The 23268-nt window shown below is 46.1% G+C and overlaps 1 protein-coding gene across 1 annotated transcript in view; it reads left to right on the forward strand.

The window, feature by feature from the left end:
- Positions 1-12342: 12342 nt before the first annotated feature.
- Positions 12343-23268, forward strand: part of PPM1D (protein phosphatase, Mg2+/Mn2+ dependent 1D) — a 44591-nt gene continuing 33665 nt past the window's right edge. Inside the window, exon 1 of the mRNA XM_025179227.3 lies at positions 12343-13046. Within this exon, the coding sequence (XP_025035012.2) occupies positions 12584-13046 (463 nt within the window). The 5' untranslated portion in view covers positions 12343-12583. The remainder of the gene's footprint in view (positions 13047-23268) is intronic.

Here is a 23268-nt window from a genome sequence, read left to right on the forward strand (position 1 = left end):
GACTATTAATATAATAGAAGTTTTAGGAGTCACGCTAGGTACTTAGGCATAAGCCCATAGTATAGACGCAGCCTACTTAGACAGAAGTTTGGCTACGTCTACACTGGCAGCTTCTTGTGCAAGAACTGTTTTGAGGAAGAGTTCTTGCGCAAAAAGTCTTCCACAAGAGCACATCTACACTGGCATGTGCTTTTGCACAAGAGATTTGCTTTTGCACAAGAGCATCCATGGCAGTGTGGACACTATCTTGTACAAGAAAGCTCTGATGGCCATTTTAACCATAAGAGCTTCTTGCGCAAGAAATTCATGTTGCCTGCCTACACTGCCCTCTTGTGGAAGAGCTTATTCCTTGTGGGGAGAGGAATAACTCTTCCGGAAGACGCCCTGTTTTACAATGTTATACTGTAAATTTACTTGCATAAGAACGCGTGTGCATTGTAGACAGCAGGCAAGTTTTTGTGCAAGAATGGCTGTTCTTGTGCAAGAAGCTGCCAGCATAGACATAGACAAGGAGTTTTTCCACTGGTACAGGAACACTACCTTGCCAGAGTAGTGTTAACAGAGTCATTCTGCAGAGATATAGCTGTGTCTACATTGAGAGTGAGGTTGGCAGAGCTTTTTCAGTTGGGTATATTTTTTCATACTAAAGTCAGTTGTTCTGCCATCACTTTGAGAAGAGTACTACTGATCAGATGTTTGATTGTGGAGTAAAGACCCATTTTCAGAAAGATCCTCATGTGTGTTTATGATATGCAAAAGGACAGAGTTTGATAACTTATATAGTCCTTAGTATTTTAAATGTGTCTCTATATATGTATGTATAGTAAATAAACAAAAACAAAGGACAGTCGTCTTATAAATATTTTGTAAACAAATTTCCTTCCCCCCCCCCATGCCTTGGGATTGTTAAAACTTAATTTTTAAATAATACAAGGAACATGTCCCATTTTATGCCTTTATTTACTCTTTCCTTGTTTCAATTTGGCCTTTGAAAAATCAGTGAAGAAACTGATCGACCTAACAGTGAGGACAATGAAAATGGCATATAAGGAAACCAGATCATAGCCTCCTGTTTATAGTGTACTCTGAGTGCAAACAAGACCTTGATTGTTACCATATCCCTCCTTGTTCTCCTTGGAACAAATGCACAGGGAGAGTCTGTGGAGGAATTATAGGGGCATGAGTTCATGCTGATGTACTTTGTTGTTCCCCCGGCTTAACTAAGCTTAGATCACTAAAGGTGTCACTTCTGGCTAACGTTGAACTATTGAAGTTCATTCCTTACCTGCTTGAATATTGGACAGTCTGGTAGAACTGTTAGGCTCAAGTTTCATTTTCTACCTCAGCTGGTGTAGGTGGGAAAAGAAAAATCACTTTTGGCAATAGGGAAGAAGGTATAATCATTGTGAACAACTGAATTAATGTTCTACCACTTAGTCATCAAACCAGAAAAGAACAAAAGACTTGCTTGAGTTTATCATGGCACTGAACTCAAAATGACCATTTCTGGAAAACTAATTCCACACATTATATTGATATAACATATTATGTCAATATGATTTCAGTTACCACTTTATACACCTGTGTCTATGAATAGTTATTTTAGGGTTGTTTTTATGAAATAAAGATTTAGTTCAAAGCTAGGCATGAGTCTCATGATAAGAGCAGCAAGGTAAGAGTCAGGACTGTTAGTGGCTTTTCCTAGCTCTGACACTGACGAGTTTTGTGACCTTATCCGAGTCACTTAACCATTCCTCCTCATTTTCTCCCATCTGTAAAATAGCTTTCAGATCTTCCTCACAGAGAGGAAGGGGAGACTTCTATAACTCCCCTCATCCTGGAAGTGTGCTGTAATTAGATTACATATCCTCATCCCTGGAGTACTTTCGGTCAAAGGGGAAAATACTTTTAAGGCATTTGGGGATTCTTTGGTGAAAGGTGCTCTGCCCCATGCAGCACACTCTCAGCAGCTCTGAGGGCTGGGGACCACGAGGTTTGGTCTGGATGGCACTGAGGGCTAGCTGTCCCAATCCCGCCCATTCTGACTGAGGGCCCCGCCCTTCCACCTGAGGCCCTGCCCCTTTCACAAGCATGGAGCCACCCTGACCCCCACCTTTCCCAGGGTCCTGGCAAAGCTGTCCACCTCCCTGGGTCTATGTTGCTTCATCTTCATAGCTATTGTTATCCCATGGGAGATACATTAAAGCGAGGTGTGCCTGCCATGCCACGATTATACCTTAATGTGCAGAACAGATATATACCCACAGACACTTGTCCACTAGCAGGTCTCCTGAGACTGCCAACACACTTCACATAGATCTCGCAACAATCAAGAGGGTAAACAACCTTTGGCCACTCTCACCCTGGCTGGGTGTAACATTTGCACGTCACGTTGTCAAAGCACCAATTGCTAATTAGCTCCCTTGAACACCAGTTTGCTAGAGGTAAAAGGCCCCATCTCCCATTGCAAAACCCCTTGGGCATCCAGTCCCTCATTATCATTAAATCAGTCACAGCACACACTCAAAATGTTTATCTCTCTTTCGCTCACTACAGAGGTAATAATTCGAATCAGAGTTGAATCCACTTAACATATATAATGTGGAGGACTGGGAAAATATTTTAACCAAAGAAAAGAATTTATTTACCAAGGCCAATTACTCACAAGTCTGGAACATTAAAAGGGGCAGTAAATTACACGTTCCCGAATCCCCTTTTTCTGTGAGTTTCCTCTCTGGTCCATCCGAGCTGGGCTGGGACTAGAAGGCTACGTCTACACTGCACCTCTCTTGTGCAAAAGCCTATGCAAATGAAGCGTGGATTAGCATATTACCGTGCCTCATTTGCATAATTAATTAGGGGCCGTTTTTGTGCGAGGCTTTTGCACAAAAAGGAGCTGTGTAGACGGCTCCTTTTTGCGCAAAAAACCCCCATTTTTCGCAGTGTAGATGTAGCCAAAGAGTGCCTGTCTTTCTCTTGGCTCTGCATCTTCCATGTTCCCTCTTCATTCCCGTGCAGTGCTGGAGCCATCATCCAGACATCATGAGAAGGGCCCATTCTACTCAGATGTGAGTGATAGGGTTCCAGCTCCACATGCCATTTAGTTCTGGGTAGGAGTGATAGCTTTGGGGAGCAGCACAAGACTTTTTGGTTGCTCTACTACTGGTAGGACTTCACCCAGCACTGGAACTCATCCCTGTTCTACCCCTACTCCATGGCACTGTTCAGATAAATATATGACTTGTGGGAATTCTGCAGCTGTGCTTGTACAGCTTCTTTCCCCCATACGTGGAGAAAATCCTGGATTTCTTTCCTGGAACAGGCAGACGCATAAGGTTGAGCTGTGAGGTTAGCTTAAGCTTTACATGGAGTAACACCTGTGGGCTTGCAAAGACGGGCTAGCAGGAACAGAGGCATTTCCAAAACATGCCAGGGATTTACAAGCACATCCCAGTCATCTGTGGGCAGAATCGAACCTGGCATCCCTGGATCTTTGCTTAGGAGGCACTACTTAGTGAAGGCTGTAGAGCAGACTCGTTGTTCTCTTTGTTAGTGGTTTCAGTGCTATTAGATGGGACAGTCCACCACACCCAGCAGGCATGTGGGTTACATACTGAGGAAGCACATATCAAACTTCAGAGACTTCCAGGTTGAAATCCCAGACGAACCCCTGCTTGTACCCCGGCTTGTACCGCCGGCAGAGCCCAGTCATCTGTGGGAGAATCAAACCTAGGAGCACATGAGCTAAAATCCAGCTGGCTGTTAGCTAAGGCTGTAGAACAGACTTAATAGTCTCTCTGTAAGTGGTCTCAGTGCCATTAGATGGGACACTGCACAACATCCAGAAGGTACATGGGTTACATGTGTATATAGCTTCTGGTTGCTGTGACTCCCTAGGTAGAGGAACTGAAAAATTAGATGGAGGTGGTTACTGTGATGGGGACAGTAACATTGTGGGATTGCTTCGGGAGAACTGTTTGTTTCAGTACAGCTCATATGGTATGTCTAGATTACATGCCTCTGCGACAGAGGCATGTAAATTAGACTACCCAACATAATCAATGAAGCGGGGATTTAAATATCCCCCGCTTCATTAAAATAAAAATGGCCACCACTGCTTGCCGCGACTGCAGCGGCCATTTTTATTTTAATGAAGCAGGGGATATTTATGTAACCATTCTGCCAGGCCGAGTAAATAGCAGCAAGGGCCAGGTTCAAGGGCCGGGTTCAGTATCTAGGGGTCTCCTCCCAACAAGGTAATATAACACCGGCTCGAGCTGCCGCTTTTTTCCAGCTCGGCTCCTTTCAAGTAGGAATAAGGGATCTTCCGGAAAAGGGCTTGTTTTCCGCAAGATCCTGTCTAGACTGGCGCTTTTCTCCAGCAAAACCCCGAGCCGGAAAAAAGCGGCAGCCATGTTCATGCAAATGCTGTGGGGGATATTTAAATCCCCCGCGGAATTTGCAATTCCGAAGTGTCTCATTAGCATCCCTTTTACAGAAAAGGGTGCCAGTGTAGACACAGCCTTAGAGCAGTGGTCTCCAACCTTTTTAAGCACAAGATCACTTTTTGAATTTAAGTGCAATCCAAGATCTACCTCAACCTAATTACCCTTGCCCCTGCCTCCTTCATGCCCCTTCTCCAAGGCCCCACATCTGCTCACTCCATCCTCCCTCCCTCCCCATCCTCCCTCACTTTCACCAGGTAGGGGAAAAGGTTGGGGTGCAGGCTCTAGTCTTGGATTAAGGGATTTAGAGTGTGAGAGGGGCTCTGAGCTGAGCTTGGGGCAGGCAGTTGGAGAGCTGGAGGGGGTTCTAGTTGCAGGCTCTGGGAGTGTTTTTGGATGCAGGGGGACTGGGGCAGGGACTTAGGGTGCAAGAGGGGGTTCATGAATGGGGTAGGGTTTCAGGATGTGGGCTCCAACTGGGCACTGCTTAGCACAGGTGGCTCCTGGGTGGTGGTGCAGTGGGGCTAAGACTCACCTTTGCCCTGGCCCTGCACCACTCCCAAAAGCAGCTATAAAGTCCATCCCAAGTCCTGTTGTGCCCCCTCTGGGCCTTGGAGCTGCCTCCCCCACCTCCGGGAACAGAGAGGAGGGTGCTGATGTCAAGGTGCCCTTTCTCCCACCCTGTATCCTATCTCCACAGAGCATTGGCCTTAGATGGGCCAATTGTCGGAAAAGCCTCTTTCAGAAGAAAAGCAGGAAAAGATACGCAAAAAGTTCTTTTTCCGATAGAACTTTGTAATCTAGACACAGCCACAGCTAAAGTAATGTTGAGCATGGGGCTTATTTTTTTGGTTTGTGGGGTAGTTAAACTGACAATCACCTGTGTAGACACTTATTTTGGTTTAAGACTGGCTTATTGCAGTTTAAACAAATTCCTTACAGATTTAAGAAAAATCAAAAAAAGCCTGGTTCAAACTGAAGTAAGAGCATCAGTAATATTGCCTTTTATTCTGATTTAAGTCAGTTTATTAAAAAACTTATCGTAATTTAAACTGGCACAACTTTCTCACATAGAAAAGCATTTGGTTTTATTCCAGTTTAAACATCTTTTATTTTGGGTTTAAGTCACCAAATTAAATTAATAGCAAGCAAGTTTAAAACAAACAAAAGGAAGCATTTCTTCATACAACTTACAGTCAACCTGGGGAACTCCTTGCCAGAGGATGTCATAAAGACCATGACTTTAACAGAATTTAACAAAAAGCTAGATAAATTCATGGAGGTTAAATCCATTAAAAGCTATTAACACAGTGGGCAGGAATGGTGTCCCTAGCCTCTGTTTGTCAGAAGCTCAGAAAGGCAGAGTGATTTAACACCTGTTTAGACTTGTCATCCATGTGATGAAATGAAAAGTATGCCGTTTGCTATAAACTTTGCATAAAATAGTTAATTTGCATTTAATGTTAATGGTTCAAAGAATGTCAGACAAAATGGACGGCCCTCACGCATGTTCACTTCATCAAATCTGGCCCTCTTTGAAAAAAGTTTGGATACCCCTGATCTAGATGGACCCAGATCCAGTATGGCCATTTTTATGTTCTTATGTTCCCAGGAACTGTGAGAAATCCCCACTCCAGACGCCCATAGCTATGCTGACTTAACCTCTGGTATTAGCACAATTAGACCGAAGGATAAATGTTTCCATCAACCTAGCGTTGATGCTAAAAGAGGGGGTGTTCCTACAACAATGAGGAATCTCCTTTCATCCTTGTAGGTTGCTTCTACACTTTGGGGCTATGCTGGACTAGCTGTGGTGCCATAGCTATGCCACTACATTGCCACGGTGTACAAAGTCATAACATAAGCCTGGCTAGTTTCTATAAAAGGGACTGTTAAAAGAACGCTGCTTTGAAGAATAGATTTAAATTAAACCAGTGCAACATCCACATTTAAACAAGGCCTAAGGTGTGCTTTGACATTTTTGTGGTTAGGTAACCTGTAACCCTGTTGTTATAGAAGCTCAAGCCTGGATTACACTATAAGGCTGTGTCTAGACTGGCAAGTTTTTCCGCAAAATCATCTGCTTTTGCGGAAAAACTTACCAGCTGTCTATACTGGCCGCTTGAATTTCCGGAAAAGCAGTGACGAGCTCATGTAAAATCATCAGTGCTTTTCCGGAAATAATATGCTACTCCCGTTCGGGCAAAAGTCATTTTTCGAAAGATTTTTGCGCAAAAGGGCCAGTGTAGACAGCATAGTACTGTTTTCCGCAAAAAAGCCCCAATCGCGAAAATGGCGATCAGGGCTTTTTTGCGGAAAACCGCGTCTAGATTGGCCACGGACGCTTTTCCGCAAACAGTGCTTTTGCGGAAAAGCATCCTGCCAATCTAGATGTGCTTTTCCGAAAATGCTTTTAACAGAAAAGTTTTCTGCTAAAAGCATTTTCGGAAAATCATGCCAGTGTAGACGTAGCCTAAAGGTTTCTGGTTTAACTGTCCTTTGGTCAACATGCATCCACCTTCAGTTTTGATAAAACCCTCTACTTCGCCCCGTAAATGTACACTCCAACCAGCATAAGTTCTCTACCAGTTCTCTTTCAATGCCTGTGTGGTCACTCTATGGCAGTGGTCACCAACCAGTTGATCGGGATCTACTGGTAGATCTTGGAGCCTCTAACAGTTGATCTGACTGGATTGGCCAAGAGGCTATCGAGTGCTGATACCTCAGCTGCCCCTCCCCCCGCTGCGGCACACCTCCTGCCCTCTGCCTTGGAGCTGCCTTTGACAATGGGCCAAATGTCGGAAAAAAAGCCTCTTTTGGAACATTCCTTCTTCCTTGTAGAATGAGGTTTATAGGGATGCCGAAAAAACGCATCTGCTTTTCCAAATATTTTTTTTGGAAAAGCAGACACGTTCCTTGGATATGGCAGAGCTTTTCCGGGATACCTCTGGTATCCCAGAAAAACTCTGCAGTCTAGATGTACCCTGTAAGTGATTAGACATATGAAATCTCTGCTTTTTTCCTTTTGATTTTAACTAAGTACAGTGGGTATTAGAGAAAGGAAACATATGCATAGGCATAATGGTTAATTACTTTTGAGATATGCAAACTATTTGGGTCTTGATGTGGGGGGCGTGGGTAATGAGACTTCATGAAACCCGCACACCTCGGTGTATAAGTTTACGGCATTGCAAGATTGCTGTATCTGGTTGGATTGAACTGAGCTTTTTTGAAGTCTATAAGACTACAAGAGCAAGTTACCGGACAGGAATGTATGTTATCATGCTGCATAATCAACGGCAGCTCCACACCCAAGATATTTTAAATAATTTGTTTTTGGAGGGTTTTTTTTAGTTCTGGTTTCAAATGTAGGGTGTGGCTGGTATACAGAAAAACCAAACCCACTTTGCCCTAATTTGGTTGAATGATCTGTGTGAGATCAAATCTTTTGATGATGAACTATTTAATGAAGAATTCCAGTCACCAGACACATATCAATTTGGCCTGGATGCAACATCACCAATGAATTACAAAGTGTTGGATTCCATTTGGAAGCATGGCATGATAGATATTTCATCAGAATGAAAAGGGGGGGAGGAGAAATATCTTGGAATTCGTAAACCACTGGTTCTTTTAATCATCCAAATGAACGAGCCATTTCCCTTGACTTTGCTGTGTTTTGGTTATTTTCACAAGTATCAGAATAACTTGCATGCAGATAGAGAGAGAGCAGAAGTGGGACTTAGTCTGGTTGGTCCCAATTTATCTTATAAACCTAGCAATATGAATGAAGATTTGCCACGGTCTACAACCTGTGCAATTCATCCATTTGGCTTCAGAGAGGATTATACTGTGCAGAATCAGAGCCAAGATTTGTCCCAATAAATATTGGAATAACCTTTCAATAGTAATTGGGTAAAACAACCTAACTAGTTTGAAGAAGGAGCCTGATACATTTATGAATAGGATTGTCTGATACAGAGGGCAAGAGTCTCAGGGTATGTCTACACACCAGGGTTAAAATGGAATTAAACTATGCAACTTCAGCTATATCAATTGCATATCTTAAGTTGAAATAGCTTAATTCGGTTTTTGGTGCTGTCTACACAGCAGGAAGTTGAAGAAGAACACTCTTCCTTCGACTTACTCCTTGTGAAATGAGGGTTACCATGAGTTGGAGAAAGAAATCCTGTAGCTCGACATTCTTTTGAAATAAAGACTTGTAGTGTAAATGCGCACGGTTATTTTGGAATAACATCAGTTATTCTAAAATAACGCTGCTGTGTAGACATACCTCAGTGACCTGGGAGGTCCTTTCCTGCCCCGTGTTCTTATTCCTGGCTCTGCCAATGATGTGCTCCATCAGGACAAGGGACCTGGTCTGTTAAGAGTTTTAGAAAGTATCATGTAGATGTAATGAAAATCTATATTTAATAACAACCTCTGTGCCTACACACCTGAAAAATGGGGAAACCTATTGTTTTTCTCAGCAGTACTGTGAGACTTTAATAGTTCCTTGGGTGAAATAAACACCAAGGATTATTATTCTGTATTTTTCTTGTCACTCACTTCAGGTGGGGAAACTTAAAATCAACCAATAGTCTTGCAGCACCTTAAACACTAACAAAACATATAGAAAAGGACCTGGGGATTACAGTGGATGAAAAGCTGGATATGAGTCAACAGTGCGCCCTTGTAGCCAAGAAGGCTAATGACATATTAGGATGCATTAGGAGGAGCATTGCCAGCAGATCTAGAGAAGTGATTATTCCCCTTTATTCGGCTCTGGTGAGGCCATATCTGGAGTGTTGTGTCCAGTTCTGGGCCCCACACTATAGAGAAGATGTGGATGCATTGGAGAGGGTCCAGCGGAGGGAGACCAAAATGATTGGGGGGCTGGAGCTCATGATCTATGAGGAGGGATTGAGGGATCTGGGCTTCTTTAGTCTGCAGAAGAGAGGAGTGAGAGGAGATTTGATAGCAGCCTTCAACTGCCTGAACGGAGGCTCCAAAGAGGATGGAGAGAGGCTGTTCTCAGTAGTGATGGATGGCAGAACAAGGAGAAATGGTCTGGAGTGGGGGATGTTTAGGTTGGATATTAAGAAAAACTATTTCCCTAGAAGGGGGGTGTAGCACTGGAATGGGTTCCTGGGGAGGTGGTAGAATTTCCATCTCTGGAGGTTTTTAAGTCTCGGCTTGACAAAGCCCTGGCAGGGTTGATTTAGCTAGGATTGGTCCTGCCTTGGGCAGGGGGCTGGACCTGATGGCCTCTTGAAGTCTCTTCCATCTCTATGATTCTATGGTATCATGAGCGTTCTATGTGTTTTGTTAGTCTTTAAGGTGCTGCAAGACTATTGGTTGTTTTTTAAGTTTTCCCAGTTACAGACTAACTCAGCTATCCCTTTGAAGCTTTTCAGGTGGGGAGTTCTGTTTTCTGGCTACACCCTGGCTGTGTCCAGACTCAGGGTTTTTTTCGGGAAAAGTAGCCTTTTTCCAAAAAAACTTCACCTGCGTCTAGACTGCAGCCGCGTTCTTTCGAAATTAAATCGAAAGAACGCGGCTTTTCTTTCGACGGCGGTAAACCTCATTTCACGAGGAAGAACGTCTTCTTTCGAAAGTGCTTCTTTCGAAAGAAGGCGTTCTTGAATGTAAATAGGGCTTCTTCGAAAGAGAGCATCCAGACTCACTGGGTGCTTTCTTTCGAAAAAGCGGCTTGCTCTTTCGAAAGTTCCGCGTGCAGTCTAGACGCTCTCTTTCGAAAGAGGCTCTTTCGAAAGTATCTTTCGAAAGAGCCTCTTTCGAAAGAGGCTTGCAGTCTAGACATAGCCCCTGATAATAATTAGATCTGTTTCCCTATTGCTGGACACTGACACATAATAATTGGTGTATGGATGTTTACAATACCAGGTATCTTGTTTGCACCTGTTTGTTTTGCTTTTGTCTATAAGCCAAAAAGGAAATAGTTATCCTGTTTTTCTGAATTGTAGAAAGCTGCTCTCCGTATGCTATACCTATCCTCTTTAATTTCCCAAATATTTTAATTACTGTGGTAAAAGTGGTGTTTTTATGTGGCTGATTTACCTATGAAGGAATCTTCTGTGCTGGTTCAAGTAGAGAAGTGAGAGAGGCAGGACTTCTGGGGTCTGTACCTGGTCCTTGTAGCAACTTGTTGCACAATTTTCTGCAAGAAATGTAGTGTGTCTCTGCGTAGGTACCCAACTGAAAAACAGGGATGTTTATCTCTCAAGATCATTCCCCATTTATTGATACCTGTAACATGCTTAACTATAGAAGTTAAGTGTCATTGATTTATTGTGGGTATCATTGGTATTCCGGGTGTATCAAATGGGCATGAATCTGTATTTCCCACTCTGAGATGCCATCAGCTTTCCTCATTTGAATGAAAAGGCCGATCGGTTTAAACTCCTTCTGCCTAATAATTAGACACCTCTATTTTAGTGATGGCTAAATGGTTATTTCCACAATGTTTTTTTAACACTCTTGGAGCTTCTAGGTGGAAGATGTCATACCAGTACAAAGCAGAAATATAAAGTACCTGGCACAATTTTGTTTTAAATAAAGCGCTTCCTCCCAAACAGCAAATGTTGTTCTATTGTACACCCAAGGAGTAAATCCAACTGTAGCAGTTTGGTCATTGAGGACCCTATTCTATGGGATCCTGTAAGAGCCACTGCTATGATAGTGAAGGGAGTCTGTCTTCAAGGGCAGGTGAGGTAAAGCCATTGGGACTAGGGTGAGAGGTTTTTAAGATGCCTATGGAAAGGGCTATCCCTATGGTTTCAGGACTTTGTCGGTTTAGCTGGCATTGTATTGAATAAAGCTGCCCCCACCGCACTGTAAAGTGTCTGAACATTCATGGGCTGCGTCTAGACTGGCAAGTTTTTCCACAAAAGCAGCTGCTTTTGCGGAAAAACTTGCCAGCTGTCTACACTGGGCGCTTGAATTTCCTCAAGAACACTGACGATCTCATGTAAGATTGTCAGTGTTCTTGCGGAAATACTATGCTGCTCCCGTTTGGGCAAAAGCCCTCTTGTGCAAATGCTTTTGCGCAAGAGGGCCAGTGTAGACAACGCGGTATTGTTTTGCGCAAAAAAGTCCCGACCGCGAAAATGGCGATCTGGGCTTTCTTGAGCAAAACCACGTCTAGATTGGCACGGACGCTTTTTGCGGAAAAGCATCCGTGCCAATCTAGACGCTCTTTTCCGCAAATGCTTTTAACGGAAACACTTTTCAGTTAAAAGCATTGGCGGAAAAACATGCCAGTCTAGACGTAGCCATGGTGTTTAGCAGGGGCCAGTAAATACAGGCCCACAGGCTGGATCTGGTGTGCTAGAGTTAGCCCCCGGTGGGCCCCCACACTGCAATATTTACCTGTTCCTCCTCCGCAGGTACGGAAGACCACCGCTCCTATTGGCTGTGAATTGCTGTTCCCAGCCAACGCGAGTTGTGATCGACTGTACCCGCGGAGGTGCAGGTAAATATGGTGTCGGCAGCCCAGCGGGGGCTAATTCTGAGGAACCGCTGTCATTTGATTGCCCACCCCTGTGCTATGGCAATCTTCAGTGACATTCAAATTTAAGTCTTAATAGAGAACTGGCATGACCAGATGTTCCAATTGTCTAGGCACTGCCCCAATATTCAGGGCTTTGTCTTAGGTGCCTATTACCCCCACACTTGCTAGAGAGAAGCCTCTGCATGTGGGCCTAAGACCGGCAGTTTTTAAGCTTTGAACCCAAGTCCCTCGCCACCCGCGGCCGCAGGGGGCACCACTCGTCACACGGCTGAGCTCCGCAGAGGCTTGTGACGACGGGGCCCGGCGCAGGGGGCGCTGCTCCGCGCAAGTGGCGCGGGAGGGACAGTGAGCGCTGGGGGGCGGCAGGGGGCGCTCCGCCTCGGAACGCTCAGGTTCTGAGGATTCCATCGGGGATTGTTACATGAGCGCCGCGTTCGCTGTCCCGGACATGCCCAAACAGCGCCTCGAACATAAACAATAGTCACCGGCCGCGGCTGGCGGGGGAGCGCGCCAGCGCCGCTCGGGCGGAGATTCCGCGCCGGTTCCTTGGGGGGGCCTGCTACCGTCGGGAGAAGCGGCTCCAGCCCCCACTCCGGTCCCCCCCATGGAGGGTCTGTACTCGCTGGGGGTGAGCGTGTTCTCCGACCAGGGAGGAAGGAAATACATGGAGGATGTGACCCAGATCGTGGTGGAGCCGGAGCTGCCGGGCGAAGGGGAAGAGGCCCCCCCTTCCAAGGGCGGATCGGTGCCTGGGAGCCAGCGGGCGGCCGACTCCAGGCCCCGGCAGGACCCCTTGCCCGCAAGCTGTCGGAGGAGAGGCGCTAGCGCGAAGGCGGCGGAAGAGGAAGAGCAGTGCCCGGGCTCCAGCTGGTGCCCCGGCGGATCCGTGGCCTTCTTCGCGGTGTGCGACGGGCACGGGGGGCGGGAAGCGGCCCAGTTCGCTCGGGAGAACCTCTGGGGCTTCATCAAGAAGCAGAAGGGATTCTGCTCCGCCCAGCCCGCCGAGGTGTGCGCGGCCCTGCGCAAGGGCTTCATCGCCTGCCACCGGGCCATGTGGAAAAAGCTGCGTAAGTTACAGGCGTTGCCGGATGGGGTCAACTTCCCCCGAATCCTCCTCCCCTGCGAGCTGCTAACGGGGCCGCAGCCTCCCCCTTTCCTGCTTCTCCCCTCGCCCTCCCGTTGGGGAATGGGCGGGGCAGGGATCGCCTGCTTTCCCCTGCCCCCCGCCAGCCGGACAGCCGCCTTCTCACTTCGCTACCCGCTACTTTGACCCTGGTCTACAATTTGCACCCCCCCCCCACACACACACTCCATAGTAACAAGACAGCTTCTCTCTCCCTCTTCCTGCTTTCACCCCGTTCGGAACCGGGTCGGTATCCTCCTCCCCTGAAAGCCAGACCCAATTTCTCCCTGTGCTGTCACTGAGAAGGGGAAGCCCTCCCCGGTTTCAGCCATCTCTTTCTTCACTAGGTTCCCCTCTCCCTCCCTTTTAACTCTCTGGTGAGTTACATGTTTGCAAAGCTTCCCTCCTTCGCCCCAGGAAACAGGACAGCTACTCTAGCCTTATAAGCCTTTCAGTCTACACATGCAGAGTCTGCATGTGGGTCTGTGGTGGTGGTAGGGGTGTTTCTGGTTGGATCAAGACATTTGGTAAGGATTTGGGGGGAAGGAGGAGACCCCCATATTGTGAGAGATGAAATGCTCTGGATAGGTCAAGACTTTGGATAAGAGGAGGAGGATTGTGAAGCTGTGTGTTGCCTTGTGAACAGGGCAAGCTGGAGCCCCTGGTCAATCTGATCTCTAGGGGTTGTTGTCTTAGGGAGTTCGGGGAGGGGGCACTTTTGGCTCCATAAGGTTTCCCTTGGAAAGAACCTGGCTGACATCTTTCCTCAATTGCCCCATCTCCCATTCTGCCCATGGACTGCTGAGAGAAGGAGTCAAAGCATGCCGGCTGCAAACAGGGTTATTCTGTACCATTGTCGGCGTTACTATTTGAGCAGCCAGGAGTATGCGCGGTTGGTTCCAAAACAAAGAGCCAGGGAGACTGCCCAGGCGAACAATACAGCATGACACCCGCAAAGTGTCCGAAGCAGGCAAAAGGAAGAGGGCAAGATGTAGGTGACGGCCCCTCATGCACCTAGTCGGTGAAAGTAAATTTTGGGAGGCGAGGGCTGGGGCTTGTGGATTAGTTTGGGGAGGCCTTGCTGCATCTGGGGCAGCATGGAAGAAAAGCGCGGAGACAAAGGGGGAGAGCTGGCAGGGAGAGCCGAACACACAATGCGACTCGGTCAAAGCTAGAGGCAGGAACACTGTGGCGACTGGGCCATGAAGCAGGGGATAAATTAGAATTCCATGCACAGCCCGGGGGCAGAGGGGAGGGGAGGGCGGGAGGGAATGAAGTGATTCAAAGGGAGCAACATGGCTGAAGTAACAGTGGAGGCTTCTTACAGAAACATTTTGGACAGAGCCAGGTTGTCAGGGGCAAGGTAAATCCTGCAAAGGCCCTCGGATAACAAGCTGCCTGAGGTGGAGCGGGAGCACGGTTAGGCTGTTCGGGACAGAAAGGAAGGAGTAGATTTTAGAGCTGTCGTGGAGGAAGACACTGTACATTTGGTCCTAGCCTGGATGTTTGGGATAAGAGAGACATGGGAGCTAACCCCCAGATTATGGGCTCGCACGACAGGGGGCATGGTGGTGATATGGGCCCAAAGAGCAAGGGGGTGAGCATGGAAGGGAAAGATCATGAGCTTGGTTTTCTAGTTGGCTCCCTGCTGACTGAGGTAACCAGGGGTGGTTTTCATAGCATGTGCTCCCCTTCCCCCGCCCTCAAAACTGCGGATGTGATGTAGGAAGCGAGTGACAACAGGTAAGCGGCAAGCACCGCATCTGGGGTATGACGGTTCTAGACTGGCTTTCAAAGACAGTGAAAGCCAGGGTACTGTTTATTGGTGATCGTTCTGGAGCTTCTGGGTAAATTCTGCCGGAAACGTCCCCCTCATCTTCCCCTGGCCCAGTGTCTGGGGCAGCTGCAAGAAAAATCGAAAGGAATCCTTTTTGCGAGAGACAGGTTTTACTCTGCTCGTGTTCAGAATGTCTCTGTTCCTCACTATTGTGCACATTGGCCTAGCTGCATGCACTCCTTTGTAACAGAAACTTCAGGGTGGTGTCAGTTGGGGTGGAGTGTTTATATCTGAGACACCTGTTTAATACTGACTAGTAATATTGCGTCAATTTCTGGCTCATCAACCTCTGAAGGTATTTCACAGGTGGAAAGAGTAGGACTTGTCTTAACATGTCTCCCAACACTTTTTCAACTTGCCCATGTAAAAATCGTTGCTGTCATGGTTCCAAGTAGTGTTTCCAAAGTGCTCTGTCAAGTACTTCATGTAGTCTTGTGTACAAAAAGACTAGTGAAGATTTGTTAATCAGTTTGCACACTTGTAATTTGGGGCCCGTCTGTGCGAAAAGCATTAGTGCGTGTTTGCACATTTGTCGTCTGTTAAGGGCATCCCAGAATTTCACTCCTTTTTAAAAACATTGATACTCAGTGGGAAAGGGCTGTATGAGTCTGTCACTATTAGGCAGGTCATGGTATTAGGCACAGACACAGCTGTGGCGTACATGGACAGTAACACTGAGAATATAGTTACAGGACAGTCAATTTAATATAGATCCACAGAAGTGAGAAGGCTGTTTGAGTTAGATTACTTGGACGTAACGGCAGCGTCTCATTATTCCTCCATTGCCAAATGGAGCAGAGGTTCTGTTGTTTACAGGCTGTATGAGGGGTGTTAAAATGCGTTTATTTAGGTCAGCGGTTCTCCACTTTTTCCAGATGGGGACCCATTTTGACAATTCAGGGAGACATGGTGACCCAAGGCAATTCAAAAACTGGGGGAGGAGGGAGGGCAGAGCCACCTGGGGAGACATTTGGTGACCCTTTTGAAATGTAATGGCGACCCATATTTGGGTCCCGTCCCATAGGTTGGGAAACACTGATTTAGGTAAATGTGTAATCGCTGAAACCTTCACATGCGGGGGATAAGGGGCTCCCCTGGGAGTCTATGCATGCGGGGAGCCGGCCACATATACCGGCTCCCACAGAGTCGCCTGGTCCACGGAGGTAGCAGCATGGGAAGGGGGAGGAGGTTGCAAGTAACCGTAAAGGTTAACTGGAGCCCAGGCCCACGTTTACTTTTTCACATCCCTAGGCTGTATAGATATAATTCTGAGTGGTGAAAATAGCTGTCTGCTGTCTTGACTAGGGATGTTAAATAGCATTTCATCAGCTGATCGACCAGTCGATGGGATTTCTATCAACTAGTCAATAAGCGGGGGAAACTGCGGAGCCACCGCTGTGGCTCTGTCTTTTAAATGTATTGACGGCTCTTAATACATTTCAAAGGCTGAAGTGCAGTGTGGGGACAGGACGTGAGACGGGACAGCTGATTCCTGGCTCGTGGCCGGTCCCCCGCTACACCTCTGTCTCCTCTGCTCCCCGTGGAGATGGTGCTGGAGGGGAACCAGCTTTAAAGCCAGCTAGCTGTTTGCAGCACCGGCTCCTGCTCCGTCCCCTTGCTGCCGCTCTCTGATAGAGGCAGCAAGCAGGGGAAAGCTTACAGCCCTAGTCTTGACCACTGTCAACTAAGCGCACAGTGTTAAATGGACAAGACTTTATTGTGAACTCAGTGATGTACAACTTTGCCTTTAAAGTTGAGTCATTTTGATCTTGCCTTGCAGTTGTCTTCCAGCTGTCAGAAATATCCTTATAGATAAAGAATCGTCCTGATAGTTCCTCAGTCTTAAAGGAACATTACTAACACCCCTGGTATGCACTGTAAGGATGTTAAAATGTACTTCATTCTGTAATTGTGTAACTGCTGAAAAATGTGGGGGGAGTGGACAAGCGGGAGCTGACTTAAAGCCGGTTCCCCGTGTGCATCAGCTCCCACTTCCCACTACGGTGCTGCCTCTGATACAGAGGCAGCAACGGGGGAGGTAGGGCTGGCTCCGCAGGATGCAGAGGCAGCAGTGGGGCGCGGGTGGTGGTGGTGCTGTGTGTAACCGAGCAGGTTAACAGATGAGCCCCGGCTCATCTGTTGACTGTGTAAATGGTTACACTTTCAGATCCCTAATGCATTTGTGTGTGTGGGGGGGGGGGGGGGGCGGAGAGTTATGTAAACTTGTTAGGATGGAATAGAATAACTGATTGAAAGCTCCGTCTTTGTGACCAGGTAGGGTAAAGGAGGGAAGTTGCAAGGAACATTTGGGAGCCATGGCAGTATTCTGAAGGAGGAGGGACAGCAGCAGCTGGAACCAGGGGCTTGGGAAGCTGTTGCAGCATTTTGGAAAGGGAGAAAACTTAATACTGTCCAGAACAAATTGGTCTTAGATTTCACATGTAAAGTTGGTGCCAAAAAAAAAAAAAAACCTTGAAAGATGCATGTTGTGGGGTTGAGATAATACTCAGAGGCAGGCTACTGAAGTCCTGTTGAGACCTGTCATGCCACTGAAACAAATACTAAACTTACATCTCAGTGCCGGGTCACCAAATCAGGTGTGATTAAGTTTGTGTGTCAGCACCTGGCTTGTCTACACTGTCAAAAATGTGAAACGCCTGGGAGAATCACCACTTAGCTAACACAGCTGTTTCATGGCAGTCTGTCCTTTAAGACAACTAGCTGCAGCTCAAGAATTAGCTGGGGAATGTGCCACAGGAGAATAGTTGTGTAGCCAGCAGTGGAGATGGCCTCACACTTAAAAAACAAAATCATAAAACAACCACAAACGACCAGAAAAAGTTGGGCTCATGTGTCTGACCAGCTGGTGGTGTGGTTGTAGATGCACCTGTAACAACGGCTTATGTTTTGAATTTGAATTTGGCAGGATGAAAAATAAATTTACACCTTTGTAATGGGGTCTGTCTGATCTTAGCTTGAGCCTTCTTTTGGAATTAACAGTGAAACAATTTGTATCAAGAGTCTTTATTTTGGCAGTAAAAGTGCATACAGCCTATTCCTGAACAAGGTTCCCTCTAATTTTTTCCACCCCATGTGCAGAATGAATTTTTATGTGCAGTAAGGCATGTGTGAATGTGTGTACCATCAACAGAAACAAAAAACCTTGCTGTAGGCACTTTGCTAATCAGCTGGGCAGCATTTCAATCTCTCCTGTGTGGCAGCACAAATGCCCACCTTTGTTTAGTCTCAGAGGGGTGGCATTGTTAGTCTGTTACTTTAAAAACAACGAGTAGTCCTGTGACATCTTAGAGACTAACAAAAATATATAGGATCGTGAGCTTTTGTGGGTAAGACCCATCTCATCTGATGAAGTGGGTCTTACCAGTGAAAACTCATGATCCTATATACTTATATTTTGTGTAAGAAAACCAGAATAACTTCATTGGTGTTTAAAAACAACCATGCTGCATTAAGGTTATGAAAAGCCTGATTTTTTTTTTACATAGTTAAAACAAGGACCATTGAGTTAAAACTGCTACTCTTAGCATTACGGGGTCTTAAAATAGGGGCTCTTTTAAGCTCAGTGTGAAATGGCAGGGAAAATCCACCTTGCGTTAGCTAACTTGAGTTAACACACCTTTGCCCCTTGCTGCCAGTGGCAACAAAGCCAAAGTCTTTTACAAGTGTTCAGCACGATGGCACTTTTCTAAAAGAGCCGATAGCCTCCTTTTATGAAGTGGAAAAGTTGAAGCATGTAAGTGCCTTCCCTAGAGTCGTATCGTTTTTAGTAATTGATCTGGAGCTTTGACTCAGCCACTTATTACTGATCAAATCTGTGTTCTTTGAAACAAGTATTATGTTAACAGACTCCTTGGTTCTTTTTTTCCACCTCTACCCAAGTCACTGAATGCTGCATGTCAGATCCATTTTGAGCTCGTGCACATGGATCTCTATCACCACATTTGTTTTAGCTTAATTCTTTTTTGTTTTATTTTTGGAAAGTGATAATGAATGCATTGCTTGCCCACGGAACAGAGAGGATTTTAATTGTTTTTGTTTACGAGTTAAAACACCTCTCTCATAGTATGATGTAGCACAGGGGTGTCCAAACTTTTTTCAAAGAGGGCCAGATTTGATGAAGTGAACATGCGTGAGGGCCGACCATTTTGCCTGACATTCTTTGAACCATTAAAACTAAATGCAAATTAACTATTTTATGCAAAGTTTATTGCAAACGGCATACTTTTCATTTCGTCACATGGATGACAAATCTAAATAGGTGTTAAATCACTCTGCCTTTCATATCTGAAGGCCAGATGAAAAAAAAATCCAGGAAGCTGAATTATATGTCAGGAACATTGTAAAGTACATTACATATTATTGGTAATAAAGGTTGTCTGTCAACTTTTAAGTTCAAAAAATATGAACAGGAACATAACACCAAGTATACATGTTGTGTCCAAATATATTTATAACTGATTTAGACCAACTGACATTAACTGAGATTTTACAATGTATTCATCTCAATACATATGGATTCGTTGGGGGCCATAAAAGATAGATATTGCCAAATTACCTGGGGGGCCGTATTAAACCGGAACACGGACCGCAATTGGCCCGCGGGCCGGACTTTGGACATGCCTGATGTAGCATGATCTGAATCTCTGAAGTAAGTCCCACTCTAGATTACATGTAGCATTCACCACTAAAATAAATCAAGACTGAAGTTGCTTATGCCCCTTAATGTAGCTGGACATAGGTTTGGCTTAGGGAGAGCCTAAACTCATGTGCTCTTGCAGTGTCTGTTTTGTTTACACATGTGGGATTTTGATTACAATGCTTTTCATTTTTACATAAGCACTAATTTGATTGTCTGATACATTTTTTTTATTGTTGTAGTGAATGAGTTCCTCCCAGTGTATGTGGCTGTTTAATAAATGTACAGGTGAAATGGAAATGAGGGTTTCAGGGTTCTGCCTCCAATCACTCCATTTTATGCACGTAATAATATAATCGCCACAGTGGTCACGCTCATTAGACAAAGCCCTTTTTGGTACATCTGTCAGGTCGAATGCAGTTTATGTTCAAGAGGTAATTGGGGATGACAGTGATAGCTGGTGAAATATTTAAATGAGGAGGAAGTGATGTCTATTGGCTAAACAGACAACTGGATGGTAGACTCTCCGGTTCTGGAACTAATTTTGTCATTGACTTGCTCCATGCTCTTTGGCAAACATTTCACGTAACCTCCCTTGGCCTCATTTGCAAAGTGGCTGGGTTAGTAGTCATCCGTCTCCCAAAGATCTGGGGACATAACGTTTGTAAAGTGATGTTTGATCCCTTGCTAAATAGTGCCAGAGAAGTATAACATAGTTAGGCCAGGACTGCACCTAGAAATTAGATTGACTTGTTACATCCATCAGGCTGTGAAAAATATTGTGCTCTGGGCACTATAGTTTGGTCCACCTATTCCAGTGATGGGCAGCCTAAGCTAGTGAGTGGGCCACCAGAGTGACCCTCCTTCATCTCAGTGGGCCACAAGATTGTAACCAAGTCAGGCTCCCAGGCTTGGGTAGTTTTGCTAAATGCACTTAAGTACCTAGAACATGTGCTGATTGAAATGTAGCAGCATTTGGATTGGATGCAGAGGAAGCACACTGCTCTCTTTCACAGTCAGTGTTTGCAGTCAGCGGGCGCGCCTCATATCCTGTGCCCTTGCTTTACCTGTGACTGTCACTGTAGTAATATTGGTAGGGAAAAAAACCCGTGTAGAGTAGGGATGTTAGCATGTACTTGGTTATATGATGGACTGATAAGCCTGGGCTTATTGGTTAATCCTACTGATTACAAGCAACGCCACCCCTCCCCCAGCCCCTGCTGCCTTTGTATGAGATGCAGCAAGGGGGATGGGGGAGGTGGGAGCCGGTGCCCAGGGGGAGCTGGCTTTTAAGACAGCTCCCAGCATGTATTGGCTTCTGGAGAGACTCCCCCCCCCACTGCCTCCCACAGACTCGGTTCCCCATGAACACTGGCTCCCAGGGAGCCGCCTACCCTCCCACCCTGCGCTGCTGCCTCTCATACAGAGGCAGTAGTGCATGAGGAGGGGCAGGCAGGAACTGATACGCGCAGGGAGTTGGCTTTTAAGCTGGCTCTCTGCATGTGCGGGCTCCATGGAGCCACCTGCCCTCTCCCCTTGCTGCCTTCCACAGAGGTTTATATTTGTGTTGAGTGGTTTGGGAAGTTGTGGGAAGCTGCTTCTGAGGATCACTCCTCTTCGCTTGACTGATGCTTGTCCGAATAAATACGTTCATAAGGTTCTTCATGTTTGATTTGTACTAGGGAGGTTGCGGAATCTCCATTATTGGAGGTTGTTAAGAGCAGGTTAGACAGGCACCTGTTGGGGTGATCTAGATGGTGCCTGGTCTTGCCATGAGGGCAGGGGACTGGACTTGATGACTATAACACGATGCCATAGGAAATACATATTGTAGTAGGGTATTTACTGTACTATCATATTCCTGGTATGTAGAATATATACTGCATGGAGCACATTTATTGTGGTAAATGCAACCTCTTTAATGGTTACCGTAGTAAGTGTCAATTGTGAAGTAGAAGAGAGAAAACATGCCGGCGAAATTAATTTCTGAAGCGTTTGCGGTCGAAACCTTTTCTGAAGCGTTTGTGGTCGAAAGACATGAGTAGGTGCAGTGCGGAAGGAGCATAAAATGAGTCTTCATGGAATGGTGACGTATCTGATGTTGTGGGAGGGAGTTTGTGGGGCTAGGTGTATCTTAACTGAGGGCTGCCTCAAACATGGGGCTTTTTTTTGGGGGGGGGGGGAAACCCAGTCAGGAATGTAGGTGAATTAGACCAAGGGAACAGTTGAGAGAGAAATTTGGGCACAGTGTTTGGAACAGGAGCAGAGCACAGGAGGAGGAGAAGATAAATGTTGGCAGGAGCAGAGAGGTGACAGTGAGGAAAACCATGAATTTAATGTGGAAGGGGAGGAGGAAAAACGGGTGTAGATATTTAATGTGTGAGAGAATTCTGGATTGGAGGAGTACCACTTCGGGTCTGGGGGCGTGCGGTGGTGAGGTAGCAAGCATAAGAACCCTGTGCAGTTTTGTCCTCAGTGTGGACCGGTGAATAATTTCCCCCTGATAATGCAAATATACTATTTGTTTTGAAACCCCATTCAGAGTAGACTTTAAACCAAAACAGGCAGAGATATAAAGACAGTCGTTCTGGGCCCTGTGTGTGTAATAGCCAGACAACTAAGGGACCTGATGTAGCTGGCACTGCTACAGCTTCCAATCAGGAAGTGAACGTTTGGCTTCTGTGGCTCTTGGGTGTCATTTTCAACTAACAGCACATCTCTTATTTCCCATGTTAGGGATGTGAATGGTTAACCGGGAAGCCTCACCCGTAATGGTTCCGGTTAACTGGTAGAGACTGGAGCAGCTACCTGCCTGTCACTCTGGCCACCAACCAGAGCAACCCCTGTGGCTGGTACGCCTGGCCTAGCCCTCCTGCCACAGGCAAGGGCTGCTCGGATTGGCTGGCCAGAGCAGCCTTTGTCTGTGGTGGGGGGCTGTGTCAACCCCTCTTTAATCGATTAAACATTTAAGTGGTTAACCAATGAAACAGGATTTTACATCCCTGTTCCTCACTTATTTCCTTCAGCAGAAGTCAGAGAACTAAACCTTGGGAGATACTGTTCAGAATCCCGACTCAGTATTCTGACCTCTGTTTGGATTACTGTTTGGCTACGTCTACACAGGCATGATTTTCCGGAAATGCTTTTAACGGAAAAGTTTTCCGTTAAAAGCATTTTTGGAAAAGTGCGTCTAGATTGGCAGGACGCTTTTCTGCAAAAGCACTTTTTGTGGAAAAGTGTCCGCGGCCAATTTAGACGCACTTTTCCGCAAAAAAGCCCCGATCGCCATTTTCGCCATCGGGGCTTTTTTGCGGAAAAGAAATCTCTGCTGTCTACACTGGCCCTTTTGTGCAAAAGTCTTTCGGAAAAAGACATTTGCCCGAACGGGAGCAACATAGTATTTCCGCAAAAAGCACTGATTTCTTAAAGTAGGAAGTCGTTGTTTTTGCGGAAATTCGGCCAGTGTAGACAGCTGGTAAGTTTTTCCGGAAAAGCTGCTGATTTTTCCGGAAAAACTGTCCAGTCTAGACACAGCCTTTATGTTTTAATCTGAAGTTAAATTCATTTTATGCTCATTGGAGGGAAGGACTTGAAGGTCCTGGTTGGAACCAGCCATCATGTGGTCACGTGCATGCTTCATTGTAATTATTCAGCCCCGTTGATCTGCTGTGC

Source organism: Pelodiscus sinensis, chromosome 21 (assembly GCF_052426305.1).
Source record: "Pelodiscus sinensis isolate ZL-2025 chromosome 21, ASM5242630v1, whole genome shotgun sequence".
In the NCBI taxonomy this organism is placed as follows: Eukaryota; Metazoa; Chordata; order Testudines; family Trionychidae; genus Pelodiscus; species Pelodiscus sinensis.